The sequence below is a fragment of the Castor canadensis genome, chromosome 11, assembly GCF_047511655.1.
Source record: "Castor canadensis chromosome 11, mCasCan1.hap1v2, whole genome shotgun sequence".
Taxonomy (NCBI): Eukaryota; Metazoa; Chordata; class Mammalia; order Rodentia; family Castoridae; genus Castor; species Castor canadensis.
This window is the reverse complement of record NC_133396.1, coordinates 38,871,427-38,892,464: the sequence shown is the minus strand read 5'-3', so window position 1 is coordinate 38,892,464 and position 21,038 is coordinate 38,871,427. Positions and strand designations below refer to the sequence as shown.

At 48.8% G+C, this 21,038-nt stretch overlaps 2 protein-coding genes across 4 annotated transcripts; one reads left to right on the top strand and one right to left on the bottom strand.

The window, feature by feature from the left end:
* Nucleotides 1-2,738: 2,738 nt before the first annotated feature.
* Fndc8 (fibronectin type III domain containing 8) lies at nucleotides 2,739-10,573 on the top strand. Its single transcript, XM_020185673.1, has 4 exons — nucleotides 2,739-2,944; nucleotides 7,511-7,880; nucleotides 9,688-9,924; nucleotides 10,421-10,573. Exons 1-4 carry the CDS (start codon nucleotides 2,739-2,741, stop codon nucleotides 10,571-10,573), a joined length of 966 nt encoding a protein of 321 aa, XP_020041262.1.
* Nucleotides 10,574-12,049: 1,476 nt separating this feature from the next.
* Nucleotides 12,050-20,512, bottom strand: Nle1 (notchless homolog 1). 3 transcript variants are annotated; one of them, XM_020185720.2, is made up of 13 exons: nucleotides 20,443-20,512; nucleotides 20,197-20,340; nucleotides 18,727-18,944; nucleotides 18,174-18,253; nucleotides 17,283-17,359; nucleotides 17,075-17,172; nucleotides 16,609-16,801; nucleotides 15,670-15,805; nucleotides 15,496-15,542; nucleotides 14,643-14,845; nucleotides 13,084-13,243; nucleotides 12,920-12,990; nucleotides 12,050-12,401 (listed from the first exon to the last, which is right to left on the bottom strand). In XM_020185720.2, the coding sequence occupies exons 1-13, from the start codon at nucleotides 20,464-20,466 to the stop codon at nucleotides 12,389-12,391; spliced, it is 1,464 nt and encodes a 487-aa protein (XP_020041309.2). In that variant the 5' UTR covers nucleotides 20,467-20,512; the 3' UTR covers nucleotides 12,050-12,388. The 3 variants fall into 3 exon arrangements, 2 of the variants coding, with proteins under 2 accessions (XP_020041309.2, XP_073902443.1); XR_012438676.1 differs by lacking the exon at nucleotides 12,050-12,401 and having other exon boundaries at nucleotides 14,726-14,845; XM_074046342.1 differs by lacking the exons at nucleotides 17,075-17,172; nucleotides 17,283-17,359; nucleotides 18,174-18,253; ... (1 more) ...; nucleotides 20,197-20,340; nucleotides 20,443-20,512 and having other exon boundaries at nucleotides 16,566-16,683.
* Between the last annotated feature and the right edge of the window lie 526 nt (nucleotides 20,513-21,038).

Here is a 21,038-nt window from a genome sequence, read left to right as displayed (position 1 = left end):
GTCGCACCACCCCTTCCTGGTTCCGGGCTCGCGCGCGGCCGGGACCTGGCCTGCACCGCCACCTGCTGGACGGCACCGGCAGAACCGCGGCGACCTGCCCATGTGGCCTGGCCGCCACTGCCACCCACGAGCCACGGAATGACACCTGATCCCGCGTCCCATGGCTCCTGCGCGCAACGCGCGATCTGCCTCCACCTTCTTCCCCAAAACACACACCGACTTTACAATGAGTCGTCTGTGTACCAGCTTCGGTTCTCAACACGGGACAGAAAGTTAAGCAAGAGGGACAATCTCTTACCTTCAAGAAGCTTACATGTTAGGGAGGGAGACAGACAATGAAAAAGAAATCAGTCAGGGCTGGCGGAGTAGCTGAAGTGGTAGCGCGCCTGCCTAGCAAGTGTGAAGCCCTAGTTCAACCCCCAATACCGCAAAAATAAATCAGGTCATTTCCAGATTATATGGCAGGTGCTAAGATGCAGCTAAACACATAGAGGACACTTAGGGTGCAAAGAAAAATAAGAACACACAAAAATATAATTTGCTATTTTGAAATGCCCTTTACTTCGCCACATCAACTAGCAGAAAGAAAAAAACAAAACTTCACAAACCTGAGAAAGGAGGTGCTATTTATATCCATATTTTATGCATAAGGGAACCCAGGATCAGCTCTGTTGTCACTGGAGCCAGGGATGCTCCGGAGAAGAGGTCCCCAACATGGAGGAGGCCTGACCCTTGGGTACCAAGTTCCTGATGTTGTCACAAAAAAAGAATTTTAGGATGCATGGAGGTAGAAACCAAAAGTTTATTAGTAAAGCAACAGAAAGCAAAATATAGTACACAACCCAGGTTTGGGTGTGGGCACATTTGATAACAGGTGCAATGAGTGCTTAAAGTCTGAGTTACTTGTGGTAAAAAAGTGGGATTTGACCCTAATTTACCCAGGGATGAGTGCTCGAGCCCCTTTGTTCTCAACTCCTGGTATCTTCTGTCTTGCTGTCACACTGCCTTTTCAGCTGGGCCCAGGGATTATAAAGTCAGCCTGTTTACTAAATCTGAAGACATAATGATACCATGCCCAAGCATCCCTCTAAAAGAGGTTGGGTGTAAAAAAAAAAAAAAAAAAGAGGTTGGGTGTAGTCAGGTGCTCCTTTTAGGTCAAGTGCCCATCCTTGAGAAAAATATCTTTTCTTTGGAAACACTGTTGTGATCAAATGAGTCATCTTCCGGAAGATGTTTTGTTTTTTTAAGCTTTTCTATTTCTTTTCCCAGGCTGGTGTCATTCTCTAAGATATTTTTGGTCAGTTCTCAGAGTGTACCAATCATCTGGCAATCGGGCAAGGTCAGAGGAGAATGCTTTTTTTTTTTTCCTTTCTTTTTTACTAAATGTTGCAGCTTTTTGAGGGGGTGTAAGGCTCAAAGCAAAGAAAATAGTGCCTGTGTGCTTTTAATCAAGCCATTTATTCATACAATGTTTATCTCTGAGTTCCTAGCTTCTGTTTCCCATGCATCATTTTCCCTCATCTAGCCTGCCTCAGAGTCACTTGCCAAAAGTTACACAGCTAGTAAACAGGGAATTTCAAATTTACATCTGAGCCCTGCCTGGAGCAGTTTTGTAATCCCAGCTACTCCAGAGGAGGCAGAAGCAGGAGAATCCAGAATTCAAGGCCAACCTGGACAAAGGTAAAAACTCAGAGCCAAAAACATAAACAAAAGAGCCAGGCACAATGGCTCGCACCTGTAATCCTAGCTACTTGGAAGGCAGAGTTCAGGAGGATCATTTGAAGCCAGCCCTGACAAATAGTTCATGAGACCCTATCTTGGGCTGATGGAGTGGTTCAAGTGGTAGTGCGCCTGTCTAGCAAGTGTGAAGCCCTGAGTTCAAATCTTAGTACCACCAAAAAACAAAAAGGTTGGGGGCATGGTTGTCTGGCTCAAGAGCTGGGGGGAGGGGCTGGATTCAATCCCCAGTACCACAAACAAACAAACAAACACTATCTAAGTGCAAAGCCAGTGCTGTTATAAAAGCCAAGAGCCTTTCTCCCACCCTGCCTCACATCCCCCGAAGAAGGGGGTGTTTTCTGTCTGTGGTGTGGTTTCCTTAAAAGCAGGGATAATGTCTGGCACATTTATTAAATCTCTCCTCAGGGCCCACCATTGTCACTCAGCACTAAAAGTACTTGAGAGTAAAGGTGTGGCCCATTTGGAATTCTGGAGTAGAAACTGGTTACATGTGAGCTATGCACCCTCAGGAATAATCTGGGCTTTCCTGGTGCCTGCATGCCTGGACACAGTGGGCTTTGCTGCCTACCATGTGAGGATACAGAGCCTTCTTCCCCAGGGCCCCTCCACTGCTGCCTCTCTCCATCCAGGTGGTCTCTCCTTCTAGGGCAGTACCACAGGGCACCGGTGTGAAGCATTTGGAGGTCCTCAAAGAAGGATAGGGCAACTGTGGCCTGGCCATAATGTGTTAGAGCTGGAAGACCTAAGGGGCCTTGAAGTTTGTTCCTTGGCCCTGCCCCACCCATGATCCTGGCTCAAGGTCTGCACATCTGCATAGCAAGGCTCAAGTCAAGGGGAGGGAGGCCCCTAATTGTTACACTGTGATGATTATGAAGTCAGCTCCTTGCAGCCCCATCCCACCCAAACTAAGAGTGGGACCACTGCCTGCACAGTTTCTCTCTGCTTCCTGTCAGCTAGGTTGTCCTGCATGATGGTGGTTGTGATCCCAAACAAACCAGATGGCATCAGAGGCGCTCTGTAAAGTGAAGGGTGGGGAGGACATAGTGAACAAGGAAACCCTCAACACTAGGAATGCACTGGAACAACTGCCGAAGCCCTCGCCAAACCCCAGGTTTATGAACCGGACCATGGCTACCAAAGGACTCCCTCTTCCCTCAACAGGCAGTTTGGTTAACTTCTTGGAGGAAGATACCATCAATCTTGTGTAAGATTCAAGTTCAAAGCTGGTCCCTTGCTCTCTGGGAAAAAAGCATGTGGGCAGGATGGATGTCTGTTTATCTCCAGCCCCACTTTAGTTCTTGGACCATGTGGGCCATCCACTCCAGGAGGCCTTCCTGGATTACAGACAGTTTTGACCATTCTCTGCATCCTGCTTTGTGTGGCTAGGAGCTCAACACCAGCACACACTCACACACATGCACAAACACCCATGGCTCCTCTCCCTCAATCCTCCCCTTTTGATGCCTTCGCCTGTCTGACAATGTTCCCCTGCCTTCCTTCTGATGGAAGTTCACTTAGTGAGTCTCCTTTCCTCTACTTCATGTCACAAAACATTTCCCCAGCCCAGGGTTAAGTTTCGGGAATGCAGAGCCAGGAAGTATAGTCTTTAAGGAGTATCTGGTCTGGCCCATGGGGTAGGAGGGTAGCTGATACACGGCAATACTGACAATGATATAAATGGTCTAGTAAGCTATGACAGGGCACCTATGAGGACCAGAGTTGCTTCTGAGGGGCTGGTATAGCTTGGGGGAGGCTTCTTGGAGGAAGGGATATTTGGGCAGAATCTTCAGGGAAGGGGGGTTGGTGTAGGATAATGTGGGCTGAGGGAGTTGTATGCAGAGCAGTCAGACAGTCCCACATTTTAAAAGGGCCTGTGTTGAGTTTAATGCCATGCTGTCACTATCTTGAAATTTCTTAGTTGGGGGGTGTTACAGAATCTTGTTATGCAGCCCAGGCTGGCCTTGAAATCACAATTCTCCTGTCTCAGTCCCCCAAGTGCTAGGATTACAGGCATGTGCACCACAGCTTTTTTTTTTTTAATTTTATTATTCATATGTGCATACAAGGCTTGGGTCATTTCTCCCACCTGCCCCCACCCCCTCCCTTACCACCCACTCCGCCCCCTCCCTCTCCCCTCCACCCCCTCAATACCCAGCAGAAACTATTTTGCCCTTATTTCTAATTTTGTTGTAGAGAGAGTATAAGCAATAATAGGAAGGAACAAGGGGTTTTTGCTGGTTGAGATAAGGGTAGCTATACAGGGCATTGACTCACATTGATTTCCTGTGTGTGGGTGTTACCTTCTAGGTTAATTCTTTTTTACCTAACCTTTTCTCTCATTCCTGTTCCCCTTTTCCTATTGGCCTCAGTTGCTTTTAAGGTATCTGCTTTAGTTTCTCTGCGTTAAGGGCAACAAATGCTAGCTAAGTTTTTAGGTGTCTTACCTATCCTCACCCCTCCCTTGTGTGCTCTCGCTTTTATCATGTGCTTATAGCCCAATCCCATTGTTGTGTTTGCCCTTGATCTAATGTCCACATATGAGGGAGAACATACGATTTTTGGTCTTTTGGGCCAGGCTAACCTCACTCAGAATGATGTTCTCCAAGTCCATCCATTTACCAGCGAATGATAACATTTCGTTCTTCTTCATGGCTGCATAAAATTCCATTGTGTATAGATACTGCATTTTCTTAATCCATTCGTCAGTGGTGGGGCATCTTGGCTGTTTCCATAACTTGGCTATTGTGAATAGTGCTGCAATAAACATGGGTGTGCAGGTGCCTCTGGAGTAACCTGTGTCACAGTCTTCTGGGTATATCCCCGAGAGTGCACCACAGCTTTTGAATAAGTGGCTTGGCACTTCAATTTCCACTGGGCCCCACAAACTGCGTACCTGATCTCAGTGATACAAGAGGGATATGCTGTCCATTCCCCTAGGGGCTTGTAAGTAAGGTCTGGCTAAAGTGACCGTTCCCTATAGGAAACTTCATGGTACAGTGGAAAAGTCTTGGACAAGGAGCCCAAGTTCAAATCCAAGTTCTACCACTTAGATAAATGGCCTCAGACAAACTCATTAAGTTCAGCCCCCCCCAGTCCCTCATTTGTGAAATGGGGTTAAAGCCCATCCCCAGGGCTGTTGGGAAGAGCTGAAAGAGGATGTGTCCAGAAAGTAGCACAGTGCCTGGCAGCCTTCTATGCCCACTTCACACCAGCATTTCCAGAAGTGACTCTGAAATACAGAATGACACCAACCTCCAGACTCTTCAGGCTACAAAAACAGAACATTTGAGGAGGGGGCACTTGTTCCAAATGTCTATTAAGGACATTAATGTCCATTAAGAGGGGGTCTGGGCTGATGGAGATTTCTTTTTTTTTTTCATTTTCTTTTTTTCTTTTTTTGTGTTACTGGAGTTTGAACTCAGGGCCTCATGCTTGCTAAGCAGGTCCTCTACCACTGAGACACTCCACAGCCCTGTTTTTGTGTTGAGTTATTTTTGAGATGGAGTCTGTTGAACTCCTTACTCAAGCTGGTTTCGAACTGCAATCCTCCAGATCTCTGCCTCCTGAGTAGCTAGGAGTACAGGTCTGAGCCATGGGTGCCGGGCTCTGATGGAGATTTCTCAGGAGGAGGTCAATGGGTGGAAAATATGGGCCATCAATCAACCATGAAGTGGGAGGCTGCCCTGGACTAAGGGGTCCACAAACTATGGACTATGATCTGCTAATGGGTCAGGAAATCCTTCTAGCTGAAGAAAAAACACTGTGATAAAAATGAGTTACAATACATTCAGAAATTGCAGACCACATCTCACACAGAGTAAGGACTAGTGTGTGAAATGTTTTAGCTATGTATGTGCATGGCTTACCAAGTGGCCATGTAAGATGCATTTCTTGCTTTGGGCCAAGGTAAAAAGATTTGAAATCCAACCTTTTTGGATTGGTGCGCTTCATCAGTAAAAACAATTTAAATAGTGAGGATCATGTATCAAGATTTTTCTTTGTAATAGCAAAGAACCACTAATGATACAAATATCTGTGCAATGGAAAACCATAAAACATTAAAATGACTGAACCAGAGCTGCATGTATCAATATAGATGAATCAAAACACAACATTGAGTAAAAAAAAGAGATATGTACTGAATAATACCTTTTGTTTTTACAAACTCTAAAAACATACAAAAATATAGATCTTGCCCAGGGATAACATACATATGTAATAACCCCAAAAAAGACACACAGTGAATAATGAATAGAAAGCTTACAAACACTCTACTGGTTACCTCTCGGACAGGATGTGTGGTGTGGTGAGAGAAGGATCCAGTGGGTTCTAACTATGTTAACCAGGTTTTGTTTCTGAAGCTGGATGAGGGGGTACATGACAACTTAATACATTGCTCTAGCTGGGCACAGTGGCTTATGTCTATAACCCTAGCTACTTGGGAGGCAGAAATCACGAGGATCAAGGTTCAAAGCCAGCTTGGCTAAATAGTTCATGAGACCGTATCTCAAAAATACCTAACACAAAACAGACTGGGGAAGTGACTCAAGTGGTAGAATACCTGCCTAGCAAACTTGAGGCCCTGAGTTCAAACCCTAGTACCACCAAAAAAAAAAGAAAAAAAATATATATAAATATCTTGCTCTTGGTGTATATATTTAAAATATTTCATAATTTAAGAAAAACAGAATGGAAGAAAGAGGGTTTGAGCATTCATTCAATATATGTACTGTATGTAATCTAGAATACTATTAAATGTACACACTGTATATTAATATTGTAGGATATTATTAAAATGTAAATAAATATAAATTACATTAGATATTAAAAAATGGTAAATATTAGGAAAGCTCAGTTTATTATTTTCTTGTTGGATATCTGTAGGTATTTTTCACATTCCAGTAAGTCACTGGTCTCCTCTAGGGCTCTTGCACCCTACTTAGGAAGGAGGACTTAAAGTTTTAGCAATTTCTCAAATTGTGGTTCTTTTTTTTTCTTTTGCTGTACTGGGGCTTGAACTCAGGGCCTTTACCTTGAGCCACTCCACCAGCCCAATTTTTTGTGATAGGATTGTTCAAAATAGGGTCTCACAATCTATTTTCCCCAGCTGGCTTTGAACTGCAATCCTCTTGATCTTTGCTCCCTGAGTAGCTAGGATTACAGGTGTGAGACACGGCACCCAGCAAATTGTGGTTCTCAAAGTCTGCATCACAATCCATCTAAGAATCTTATTTAAAATGCAGCTTCCTGGTCCAGGCCTGGTGGCTCACACCTGTAATCCCAGATACTTGGGAGGCAGAGACCAGGAGGATTGCAGTTTGAGGCCAGCCCAAGAAAAAGTTAGCAAGAGCCCATCTCAACAAACATGTCTGGCATGGAGTGCATACCTGAAATCCCAGCTACACGGGAGGTATAGGCAGGAAATCAAAATCTGAGGCTTGCCCTAGTCAAAAACATGAGACACTATCCAAAAAATAACTAAAAGCAAAAACAGCTGATGTACACCACTTAAGTGTTAGAGTGCCTGCTAGCAAGTATGAAGCTCTGAGTTCAAACACCAGTACCACCAAAAAAAAGCAGCTTCCCTTGGGAGCGTAGTAAGCACTTTGGTGGGTTTAACACACTGCTGCAGAGTGGTAAGTGTTCAAAGCTGTTTAGAAGCAGCTGAGGATGCTGGTAAGGCAGGCTCCAGACATGCACTCGGGTCCTTAGGCTGAAAGGGTTGGGGTGGCTTCCTTCATCTGGCTCTCTTGTCTCTGCCCTTCTCCAGGAAGCCGATGCCAATGGAGGATTCTGAATACAGCTCTGACGACACCAGCATGTCCCCCATCTCCTCTACCCTGCTGAACCCCATCAAACTGACTGTGACACAGCCCAACAGCAGCTTCTTTGCGGGGATGCTGGAGGGTGAGCTGAACAAACTCAACTTGTCCTCCACAGCCAAGAACACAGACAAGGGGGACCTGGCCCTCTGCCCCAACCCATGTAAATCCCAAATAGCCTCCAGGGGCCTGCTGGATCTTGACAACCCCGCCCTGGACACAGACACCTCCTCCACCCATTCAGAGTCCTCTGTGGTCATGGATGTGCCAGAGACCCCTTTCATCTGTGAACACACCGTCAGCGACTCCACAGCTGTGGTGCGTTTCTTGCGTACATGCATCTGGTAAAGGCTGACTGCGCCAGCACCGAGTGGAACGTGAAGATGCTGTCACTGCATCCTGACTTCAAGTTCATGGTTTAGGAAGGGAGAGAAGGAGGGTGTGTCTGTAGAGAACCCAGCACAAAACAGAAAGGATTCAATTTGCTGTCCTGAGTAATGCAGGAAAGATTCAGATCAGTGCCACCAGGTTTTCAGAAGGAAGGAAATGTTCCTTCCAGCTGCAGGAATAAGCTTGGAGGCTTTTGGCAACTTTTGAGCTGGGTGGCAGAGGCAGGACTTAAACATTTAGAGATGGAGGAGGAAGGCATGCTGTGGGTGGCTGGTCTAAGGAGACTTGCAGCTGGGACAGTGTGGGAGGAGTGAACAGCAGCCTTGTTTGATGCCAGATACGAATCCAGGACTTCTCAAGTGGTCCTGTCCTACATTCCTCCACTCAAAACCCACACTTCCAGGCCTCATTCCTAAAGGGCCTGGGTGAGGTCTGAGAATCTGCATTGTTAATGGATTTCTAGGTGATGCTCGTGCTGTGGACCACACATCCAGTAGTATCATCCCAGAGGCTAGGAGGAGGAATAGAGGACATGAGAGGGAGAGAGTAGGTGCAGTCATTTTCCAGTGGTCCTCCAACATCAGGCTACTTCAGAGACTTTTCTACAAAAATTGTATTTTGAAGGTGTGGCTCAAGCAGTAGTGCAAAGCCCTGAGTTCAAACTCCAGTCCCATCAAAATCTATAGATTTTAAAGATGTACAGAAAATCTTTGCACAGTTTTTATCAGGAAATATTATGTATATTTTTTCAGTGTGGGAATGGAACCCAGGACCTAGCAGCATGTGTTAAGCAAACTGCTCTACCACTGAGCTACCGCCAAGTCTGATGGATATAATATGACCTGTATTTTAGAAAGATAAATCTGGAAGCTCCAATTTTTGGATGGGCTGGAGTAGTGTTTCTCAAACTGTGGTCCCCAGATGGGCAGCCTCAGTATCACATGACAATTTGTTAGAAATTTAAATTCTCATCTCCTTTCACTACTTTCGGGTGTACTGAATCAGGAACTGTGGGGGTGGGGCCAGCAATCTGCTGTAATAAGTCTTTAGGGTACTCTAAGATGCACCAAAGTTTGAGAACCACTGGCCTAGGTGGAGGAGAAAAGTGGAAATGGGAATTCAGACAGAAGACAGCAGGCTCAGGAACCTGAAGCATTATAAAATCTTCCCGAGATGCTTAGCCAGGCTTGGCAACCACTGCTATTGTGCAATGTGTGACTTCTGGAGCTATAGGTTTGAACTTTGGATATCATATTTTTTCAATTTTTTTTTTTGGCAGCACTGGGGTTTGAATTCAGGTCCTCACGCTTGCTAGGCAGGCGCTCTTACCACTTGAGCCACTCCACCAGCCCCTTGGCTGTCACCTAATTGCTGTGTGACCAGGGTACAGTTACTTACCATCTCTGAAACTGTAACCCCATTTGCAATGAGTAAGGTAGACAAGCTGGTCTCCGAGGTACCTCTTAACTGCATCCAGGGCTGGTGGAAGGGCTCAAGTGGTAGAGTGCCTGCCTAGCAAGCAGGAGGTCCTGAGTTCAAACCCCAGTACTGTCAAAAACAAAACAAACAGAAACCCTCAAAGCTATGGACAATCTAGAAGAAATATGGAATGAGGGTGTACTCTAAGGTGGGAAGTGGGGGCTTCCCAGGGAAAGCAGCCCCTGCTGTGGCTCAGGTGCCCTGGGAGGGACAGAAGGCCAGGTGTGAGGAAGCCTTGGGCTCTCTCCTCCCCTAGATCTCCTGGACGTATTCCTTGAGCAAGCAGCAAGTCAGTTTCTACCAGGTCCTGTTACAGGAGGTGGTTAAGAGAACAGATGGTAAGCCACTCAAGACCAAGAACTGTCCATGGATCTTCAACAAAATCTTGGGCACCACTGTCAAGCTGATGGAGCTGAAGCCTAACACGAGTTACTGCCTCACCGTCCGTGCAGCCAACACAGCTGGGGTGGGGAAGTGGTGCAAGCCCTACAAGGTGAGCCCTGAAGAGGGCCAGGGTCAGGGACAGAAGTCAGACCCAGGGAACCTGGGCTTTGGGGGTCAGAACACTCCCATGTCTCAAGCCTCATGTCTTTGCTGGCTTTCCATCCGGGCCAACAAGCATTTATCAGACAGCTTTCTTTTGGAGGTCTAAGTGTTAAGCCGCTCTGGGGTCCACTAAAAATGCAGCATAACTGCAATGTTCACCTTTTAAAGCTGTTGGTCTTTCGATTCCTTTACTAAGTACCAATTGTGAGTGGGCCAAGAACTGCTATGGTTGGGGGTGGCCAGGCCCCAAGTACAGCAAGCCTTTGGCTTGACACAGCCGGGAAGTGTAGGTTTGCATCATGCTTCTTTGGACCTGTGTCCATGACTGGGTTGGGTAAGGTTGTTTAAGATTCTGGAAATCAGACAAAATTGAGGGGGGGCGACGAGACAGCCAGGCTTAGGTCTGAGGCAGCATTCTGAGGGGTCTTATGGTATCATTTCAGTTTGCAACTGTGGCCACTGACTTCAACAGCTTCCCTGAGAACAACCCCATCCAGATCACTGTGCGGCGCAAGGAGCCCCAGCGGAGAATTGTGTTCATTGGTCTGGAAGAGATGCGGAGGCTGGAGGATCTGGAATGCCTATTTCCCTACTAGGGGGAGGACCCAGGGCACCCTTTACCCAATATCAGCCTTGGCCCGGAGTCCTGAGAAACCAGAACCATAAGTTATAATGTACCACCAGCACTATGCCAGAGAGTTGCCTATTACCCTGCCAATCCAGGACCTGGCAGAGGCATGGGAACCCCACCCCTGGGCTAGGGCCAGGGCTGAATGGGAGCTCCATTCACCTGGAGACATCTCAGGCCAAGCCAGGCTCAGCCACTGCCTACAGCTGCCAGGCTCCCTTCTTTCCCATACCTAAGCTGAGCCCAGGTCCCTCATTAAAGAACTGATCATCCAGCACCCCTAAATTCTGTTTCATGCTGTGGACAGCCTCATCTGGATCAGCTGTGCCCACCACCTAGCTTCTGCCAGCACTAAGAGTACAGATGGGTAGGGGTCAGGGAACAGGGTGGCCAGGAAATTGCTTGGATCTGCCATGGCCCTTTCCCTGAGGGGGAAAGAGGCTGATACTAAAACTCTTCACAGGGAAGGCCAGTGACTGTAGACAGAGTAGTGCAGCCAGTGGATTCAGTGCTAGACCTGGGCTTGAGGGCCATGGTGACAAGCGCACAATCTCTGAGGCAGGGCCTGGCTGAAGTGTGGCTCTTCCTCTCCCTTGATGTGAGGGCACGGATGGCCCCTTCAGCTTTGTGGACTCAGGTGGCCCATCGAAAGTATGAAGACATGAGACTTCCAGACATAGATGCGGGTTACTGTGACGTGGCAGAACAAGCATTTGGCGCCATATAGCTCAATGACTGGTGGCTCCCTCAGTCCTCACACAGCCCCACTACAGATTGGTAAGGAGTAAGCCAAAAACCACAGCAAGGTGACCTGCAAAATCCTAACAGCACAGATGGGGTGGGGAAAGTGACCAGACATTAGAAGTGCTGTGGCCCTGAGCAGTACCCACAAGGAAGACTGGAGGCCTAATGGGAGCAGATCATGCCATGCTCAACTCAGCATCGGTAGCAGGTGCGTGCAAGATGAGGTTTTGGTCAAGGGCCTGAGGAGGTCCTGGCAGGGATTCTCTTTATTATTTTAAGGTTGCACAGGACAGAAAATCATCCTCCCCATCACACCATGCCTGTGTCTGCTGGAGGTCTCACAGCACTGCCCCACACCACTGCCACCCTGCTAGAGGGAGTCCTCTGAGGTCAAGGTCTTTCTCTCTGGCCCGAGAGTACAGTGCTCCATGTTCCAAAGGGGACTCTAGTCCCTATGGCAGGGCTGGCCAGAACTTTGTGACAGTAACAGTTGGCTGTGCTGTCTCATACCGGCGCCTTCGCAAGCATGGCTGTGGAACTGCTCTCTAGCTGTATATGATTCTGGTTCATATAAAGAGGCCCATGTGGAGGGAAAGGTAACTTCCTGGTCAGTACAGGTTGCTGTCATCCAGTGCACTGGAGAGACAGACAGATTTAGCAGTCCTTGGCTGAGCCCTGGGCTTTTACATAGAATTGTAACTCAAACACAAATAGAAGTTATTTATTTGGCCACAGAACCTGGGGTCTGAGCCCAAACAGAACTGACATTTGGAAAAGGAGGCAGGGGTACAGTGGAGGCTGTGCCTGGAGCCTGGCCTCCCCACTGCTGCCGACACAAGCAAGGGACAGAGTGGTGCCCATGGCTGAGTTCAGCAATAATCTTCTGCACCTCCAGGCCACAGGTAGGAACCTGTGGGGAGACTCCAACGGTGTCCACATCTTCTGGTCACTGCTGGTGAGGAAGGTGAGGTGAGCCACCCAGTCTTTGTTTTCTGGCAGGGGCCCAAGTCCAAGTGGGGTTCAGAGAACTGTCAGCTCTTCATCTTCTCCATCTGCAGAGAAGGGAGGGAATTAGGACAGGAATACACGGCTAATCCAGTGTCCTCAAGAGTCTGGCTCTTACCCTTGCTTTGGCAAGGCAAAATGAGCTATGTACCCACTGACTGACTCAGCAGGAACCTCCCCAAGGATGGCCCTGGGATGCTCACCACCAAGCAGTGACAACCTTCACAAGCACACAGTGCTTTAGGTATCAGAGTGGGATCACCTCCTATCTGTGATCCTATCTATGTAGGTTTGGTAATTCCCAAGAGACACGTTAATAGGTTCTCTGTGATTATACATGGAAAGGCTGATCCAAGAAGGATTCCAAAGTCCAGCACTTCACTAAAGAACTACTGCATTGTGCTGAGATCTGGACGTGCCTGCTGGAGAGCAGCCCAAGTGACACCAGGACAGTCCTTCAGAATTCCACGCCATGGGGAAAGTGCAGGGGGGGATGACTGACTGATGACTGACTGATTTAAGGACAGAAGAGCCAAGCACTCCAACCTCGACCCTCTACACTCACATCCGTAGGCACTTGTCCTTCCCACCACTTGCCACTCTCTGGCCATCTGGACTCCAGTCGACAGCATATACCTAAATGGAGGAGGGGGAAAGGACAGTGAAGTGGCAAGGGCAGGAAGGCCAGGCACAAATCCCAGCCCCCTCTGCCCTTGGGACCAGCCCCACCTCATCGGCATGGCCTGGCAGGTCTGTGGCCAGCTTCTGTGCCTTCACATCCCACACCTTCAAGGTGCTGTCACTGCTGCCACTAACCAGGAGCCGGCTGTCAGCTGACCATGCAATCTGGTACACGGCAGCCACATGACCACGCAGAGAAGCTAGGTACCTGAGCCAGGGGAAGATGATAATGGACATTAGGTCTTTAAGCATGTCCCCCATACCTACCACACAGGTTTTCAACCTTGGCTATCTGCTAGAATTGTCTGGTAACTTTTACAAAATAGTGCTGCCTGGCTCCCATGCCAGACAATTTCTCCTGGTGAGTTGCTTCTAGGCTGCCTCTTGCCAGGCCTCCATACCTGCATGACTCTGCATGCTGAGAAACCACTTCGGCCACCTGCTTAGCCCATCTGCCTGACACCCCCCAGCACAGCAGTTGCTGCTGACAGGTGGCATAGATTAACAGTAGGCCAGGCCCACCTGGAACTCTGAAATTAGTACAGCCTAACTGTATTTTTGAACAAGCCATTAAGCTCCCTGAGACTGTTTCCTTATTAAAAACACACAAACAAAAAGCAACCGCTGAAGATATGGCTAAAGGGATAGAGCATCTGCCTAGCTAGCACAAGGCCCTGAGTTCAAACCTCAGTTAACCACCAAAAAAATTTAAAAGAGGGAACTGAACTACCCATTTCAAAGAACTGCTGCACAAATACACAACGAGGGACACAGCAGTTTCCCCTACTCAAAACTTTTCTTGTGCAAGTCTTTCCCTCCCTTTCAACTCAATTAGTCCCAAGTACAATGTGCTTCCTTTCACCGGGGTTTCTTCGGTTGCTAGCACAATCTCCTGGGGACCCTACTACAATGTGGATTCTGATTCCCAAGGTCAGGAATGGGGCCTCAACTCTGCATTTCTATCAAACTCCCAGGAGACACCAATGCCACTGGTATGTGGACCATAAACCTACCTTCTCTTGGGCTGCCGCATCCCCAGCCCTTTGGCCATCTCTAACATCATTTCTTTCCTTCAATAGGAAACTCAGCAGTGCCCACTTAGTGCTGATCCTAAAAACCATTTCATTAATCCTGTATAGGTGCTGACGGGGTGTCTGCATAGTTTTTATTGTGTTTTTGGTGGTACTGGGGTTTGAACTCTGGGCATGGGCTTGCTAGGCAGGGGCCCTATCAGTTAAGCCATGTCCCCATCCTTTTTGCTTTAGTTATGCTTCAGATAGGGTCTTGTGTTTTTGCCAGGGCCAGCTGGACCTTGATCCTCCTACATATGGCCTACTGTGTAGCTGGGATGTCAGATGCACACCACTACACCGAGCTTATTGGTTGAGATGGGGGTCTCACTAACTTTTGCACAGGCTGGCTTCAAATGACAATTATCCAAATCTCTGCCTCCTGAGTAGCTGAGATTACAGATGTGAGTCTGGCTTCATGCTCAGGAAATGCAGAAGCAGCAGAGGCTTGGGAAATCCAGGCCCTTCTCAGGGCCACATAGGTTGTGAGTGAACTCCTTCCACTTAGAGGGGAATGGTCCTTGCCCCTCAACTCACTTGCCCGTCCTGCCATCCCACAGCTTGATGGACTTGTCAAAGGAGGCACTGGCCACGATGCGAGAGTCAGGAGAGAAGAGCACCTGGTTGATGAGGGCTTGGTGTCCTGTCATCCGAGCGAGGGGCTTCTTGTCCTCTGCTGGGGACCATAGGAATAAGGTGAAGTCGTCTGAGCCAGATGTCAGCCTCTCTGGGCCTTGGCCCTAGGCAAGAGAGCATGGTATTGGATGTGGTCAGAGACTGTCTATGCACACCAGGGACAGAAGCCAGGTCTAGGGGAAATGAAGCCTGGCACGGCCACAAGTTCACATGTGACCCCACGCAAGTCACTTTGCTCAAAAGAAGAAGGAAATTCTTTATGCACATGGAATAATCTTTAAGATACATAATTACAAGACAAAGCAAGGTACAGAAGGGTGTATTAAAAAAGGGTGGGTTTTATGCGGGTGTATTTGTACGTACATGCTGTATATATACACATGTACGTGTAGATATGAAGTCTTTGTAAGGAGACACAGGTAGCACTGGATGCTTCCAAAAGGAAGGTATGGCTGTGCAAGAGATGGGAGATAGCTCACAATCTACCTTTTTGTATTCTTTGAACTCTAGATTAAGAAGAAAACCAAACCAAAACAAAACTAATCCCTTCAGGAAGGCAGTAAGCAAGTAAACACAACACAAAATGAAGTAAAACAATCACTAGTGACTTAAGATTTGAGGACTGTCAAGAACAATTTTTTAGAATAGGTACTGTGAGCTGAGGGTAGAAGGCAGAGAGGCCCAAGGGTCTGGAGTGATTGACTGGCTGAGGAAGAGACAGAGCTGGCGTGCAATGTGGCTGACACAAACTCACCCGCACCAGGTTGTACCGGCTCAGCGCTCTCTCCTTCAGCTCCTGCACTGTGTCCAAGTACCAAAGGAGAGAGGAAGAGATGAGAAACAAGGATGATTAGAAAATCCCAAACAGCAAGCCTGCCCACTAAGCTGGAAAACTGGATCCTTCCCCTCCTCCTTCCCGCTTACTCACAGGACCCCCGCAGGTCTTGGGCATTAACTGTGGCCTCAGCGGGCTCAAAGGCCCCCGTGCGCAGGGCATAGTCAGTGCTGAGTGCCATGGTGTTCACCCAGTGGCCGTGGCCTTGAAGAGTCCGGCACAGCACGCCCTAGGGTAGAGAGAGGAGAGAGGCAGGTCAGACTCACATATGGACAGACAGATGTACGTATGGACATGGGGACACACACATACACAGAGCATGTCCTAAGGTAGAAAGATACAAGTCAGACACACCATAGATAGAGCAAACTCTAGGAAAGAAGGAGATGGGTCTTTCTTTCTGCCAAACTCTCTTTCTCACACACGCACACCCCAATTTCCACTCTTGGAAGATTAGCCCCACAAGACGGGTGGCATGGGATTTAGAATCAGGACCAAGACTTCATCATTCACTTGATCTTAATCAAATCACCTCCTGTGGGCTCAAGCCTCTCTCCATTTATGAAATGAAAGCACTGGCCTATTTTCGTGGAAGAGAAGTTTACCAGTATGAAAGGACTCCAGTTACGTAGGTTTGGGATGTGGTAGATTTCAAAATAGTAAACAGGCTCCTGACAGAAGGGCTTTCTAGAGCTTGACTACACTAATGGGGATTCTAGAACCCCTGCAATAGTGCAGCACCAGCCACAGAACCCCTTGTGAGGGGTTTGTCATCCTCTGCTGGGGACCAAAGGAATAAAGTAAAGTTGTCTGAGACAGACACCAGCTTCTCTGGGCCTTCGCCCTGGGCAAGAAAGCAGGTGGTGGTGGATGTGGTCAGACACAGACGACTATGCACACCAGGGACATAGCACCAGGCTCCCAGCACACATTCAGAAACACTGGACTTGCTGAGATCAGGTTCACTCCCAACACCAGCATCTTATGACCTGAGATTTGCCAGACTGGGTTTTGCATCCTCCTCATTCTTACGTCATGGGCCCTCCAGACTTTGATGGTACGGTCCTGGGAGGCGGAGTACAGAAGCCCATCCCCTCCCCACCGGAGACAGGTGACAGACTGTGTGTGTCCGGTAAGGATGCGCTCACAGCGGCCTGCAGTTGTGTCCCAGACCCGCACACTGCCATCCTTGGAGCTACTGGCCACATAGCGGCACTCAGGGTTCCTGGCGAGGGGAAGGGATTTGTAAGCTGGCAGTGCCTGACCACCCACAACACCTCCCATTCCCAACTCAGAGGTCAGGGACAATCTCTTGATCGCTTCCTGGCCCCAAGCTGCAGGTAGGAGGAAGGTCTATACCTGGAAGGTCTCCCCCACTACCCCCCAAGCCATCACTGGCATTAGATACCCATCTCGCCCCCTGTGGAAAACATCTGTGTTGAGCAGACAAGGGGACAGCTTTGCTCTCAGTTCACTGTCCCAGCCTGGTGTCACTTACACATGGAGGGGCTCCCAGCTCAGACCTGTGATCCACTTGCTATGGCCAGCAAGGGTCCTGCCCACCTGCTTCCCTGTGCTGGGATCCCAAAGGAGAATCTGAAGGCAAGAAGTTCACTGAGTAACCCTCTCCAACCTCTCCTACCAAAGGTGCCCAGTCACTGCTCCCACTCCATTTTCCCCTCCCTAGATATCCTGAAACCACCTACTTGGCCATTTTTGCAGCCTGAGGCCAGTTTCTTGCCATCTGGAGACCAGGATATGCTAAGGACCCAGTGTCTGTGCCCTAAAAAAGCAGGGGGAGAGAAGAGAGACAACATCCATCTTTATCTCAGGTACTTAGCAGTGCACAGCACACTGCGTGTCCCCTTAACCAACTGCCAAATACATAACAACAGCCCAAAAGGACAGGAGGTTGTCTAGCTGAGGGAGAACACACCCCAAGTGCTAGACACACATTTTGCTGCAGATAATACTGCCACTAGTAATTCCTTACGTGACAACACACAATAAAGGCTTTCCACACCCATCATCCTTTGCAATTCTTACAATAGCTCTAAGGTAGGGAGCAAAGCAAGAATTAGCCTCATTTTCTGGATGCAAAAACTGCAACTTAAGACAGGGAGTGTGTGCTACACACAAGAGGTCACCCTGCTAGACTACAGCACAGCAGCAATGCACCTAGTGTGGTCCCTAGACCAGCAGCGTCAGCACCACCTGTATCTCATTAGAAATGAAAATTCTTAGGCCCGTCCCCAACCAACTGAAACAAAAGCTCTGGGAGTGAGACCCAGCAATCTGTACTTCGGTAAGACCCCCAGGTGATTCTCAATGTGTGCTAAAGTTTGAGAACCCCTGTGGTAGTAGCTGGCATGCAGTCAGGTTGTCCTTGCTACCAGTGGGTCAGCCCTTCTCCACAGCTCCACACTGATTCTTTGGTTCAGTCTCTCCTTGTTTGTAAGTGGCTTGTTGGCTCAATGATCTTGTCTCTATCTAGGCACAGACAGCCACAAACTGATGTTGGGGGTTGGGTTTTGGTCTGCTCCCCCCAACCCCCGGACTAAAGAGCTAGCAAATTAGCCTCCTAAATGCATACTGACCCTTGCATGTAAAATGTGGAGTCTCTGTGCTGAGATCCCAGAAGCGCACGGTGGTGTCTCCAGAGCCACTGGCTAGGTACCTAGGGAAGAGAGGCAGCCTGACTGCTGTAGTGGTGGGTGGCCCAAGGGGCCCACCCCGAGACACTACATGTGTACATTTCTGCTGACTATCCAATTGTCTTCTGGAAACAGAATCTGAACTGGATTCCCCTGAGAAGGAGAAATATGACAATGATGCTCCCTGGGAGATGACCCAGGAGAGGCCACTCCTTCCTGATATACTTAGAGGACTGTGAGAAGAAATGAATGCCAGTTTCGCAGGGGAATAACAAACTCAGAAAAAGGAAGTGGCTTGTCCAAGTCACACAGCTTGAAAGGTGTATTGCTGAGCTTGCAGTTCAAATTCCCTGAAAGTCCAGAAAAGGCTCTTCCCAGGCAGGTGTCCTTAGCTTTTGGGGACCAAACCCCAAGAGGAAGTCCCTTATTTGCAACTTGAGCCCAGGGCTCAAGTCTATGAGGGCTCTCTACCCCAGTGAGGAGCTGCTGTACTTACTTTCCGGTGGGGCTGAAGGCCACAGAAATGACTGCTTCGCTGTGACCCTCCAAGGAGCTGGTGCAGCGGGTCACAGCCCGGACCCTGAAGACAGCCTGGGGCTGGTAGATGATGTCTACGATCCTCTCTGTCTCCACTGCCTGGGACTCCAGAGTCTTCTCCAGCGAGGAGACAATCTCGGCATCGTGGACATAGAAGGCCAGGGGTAGGGGATCTTCCTGGGGACAAAGGTAAAGGGCACGTGCAGGGATTAGAAGGAGTGAGGCTGCCTGCTTTTCAGCCGACCTGCTGGGATACCCCCATTATGCCCCACTCAAACCTCAGGACACTCACACTACATTTTGCAGTTTTTTTATCTGCATCTCACAACCCTAGGAAGTAGACATTAATGTCCCCACTTGATGGATTAAAAAAATCAATTAAGCAGTGGGGAGAAATGAACCAATCCTTGTATGCACATATGAATAATAAAAGAAAAATGAAAAAAAAAAAAAAAAAAAAAAAATTAAGTAATTAATTAGCTCAATGTCCTGTTAATGACTAATTCAGGTCATTGGTGTTTGTCAAAAAGAACTCTAAACTTCAGGATTAGGGTTAGCATATATACATATATATAATAGGATATATATATATATATATATATATATATATATATATCCTATTATAACATATTAGGGTTAGCATATATACAGTGCCTTCCTTGTATGGTGTTTTCCAAAACACCACTCTGATGTCTATCTGTATAAGAACCATCCAAAAAACTGGTTAAAAATGCAGTCTCGGAGCCTGGACCCTCCCCCCACCTCCCTTAATCCTAGCCATTTGGGAGGATGACATGGGGATGATCAGGGTTGTAGACCAATATAACCAGAGCAAAATGAACTGGAGGTGTGACTCAAGCAATAGAGCACCTGCTTTGCAAGCGCGAAGCTCTGAGTTAAACTCCAGTCCTGCAAGAAAAAAAATTAAAATAAATTTAAAAATGCAGACTCTGCTTCACTCCAAAATCTGGTTCAGTCGGTTGGGTGGGGTCCAGAAACTGCATTTTAAAGCACCCTCCCACCCCAACAGAAGGCAGCACTTGGTAAACACTGGCTTAAAGGTTAAGAGAATGGGTTTGAAATCTGACAAATTTGGGTTCCAATTCCAAAACTAGCACCTCCTGTTTGGTATTACACGAATCATTTAACGCCCGCCCTCCCATACACACTGCCGCCAGGCTATACGGTAAAATGGGGATATTAATGTCTCCCCGCCTTGAGGGGCTGTGACGAGCAATCATGCGAACACCGCCGCCACCCAAGGCGTTCGAAATGCGGCCTCTCCGCAGGTGGACCGGATGGCCCGCGTGCAAAGCTCTTGCACACCGATTCCATCCTCTGACCTTCCCCGGGGGGCAGGTGGGGGCTCGCACCCCAGTCCCTCGGTCTCTAGGTGCTCCCTCCCAGGGCCGCCCCGCGCGCCGCTCACCTGGCCCAGCAGCGCGTTGCACACGAGCTGCAGCTTGTCGGGGGTGATGTCCACGGGCACGTCGAACGGGGAGCCCAGCAGCTGCCCGCCCTCATCCTGGAACTGCACTAGCAGCCGCTGCACGTCGTGCGCCGCCGCCCCGTCCTGCGCGAATAAGGGTGGCGACCGTCAGACCCGCCCGTAAGACTCCCTTCGCCTCCCGCGGGTCCGGGGACCCAGCCGGGCGCCCCCACCCCACTCACGCACACCCACTGCCGCCGCCGCCGCCATCCTGCGTCCCCACGTGGAGGAGAAGGACGCTGGCGAGACAGAGCGCCACCTCCGCGAGGCGCGGGGGCCGCCGCCGCGCACAGCGCCCTCTGGTGTCGGGAGGAGGGTCAGGCACCTCCCTCCGGTGATCAGTCTCCCTGGAGGGGCCTTCCTCCGCATTCGCCCCTCCTGAGTCTTCCAAGATGCAGTCACAGCAGGGATCCCTGACCCATTTTACAGACGAGGAAATCAAGGCACTATTGGCCCCAACTCAAAGGGATAGGAAATGGCAGAGAGTGAGTGGACTGAGCTCTAGGCAGCCCCTTCCTCGCCCCACCCCCAAACTATTGGGATGATGGAAGAAACTATTATTCTTTCTTTAAAGGGATCTAGTCAATTAACAGGTTTTTATTGGCAGTACTATGACTTGAACTCAGGAACTCATGCTTGCTAGGCTGCCCTTGACCTCTTGAGCCACTCCACTAGCCCTTTTAGTGTTGGTTATTTTTGATGCAGGGCTTGCTTTATGTCCAGGCAGGCCTGGACAGGGATCCTCCTATTTGTGCCTCGCATGGGAATGACACCTGTGAGCC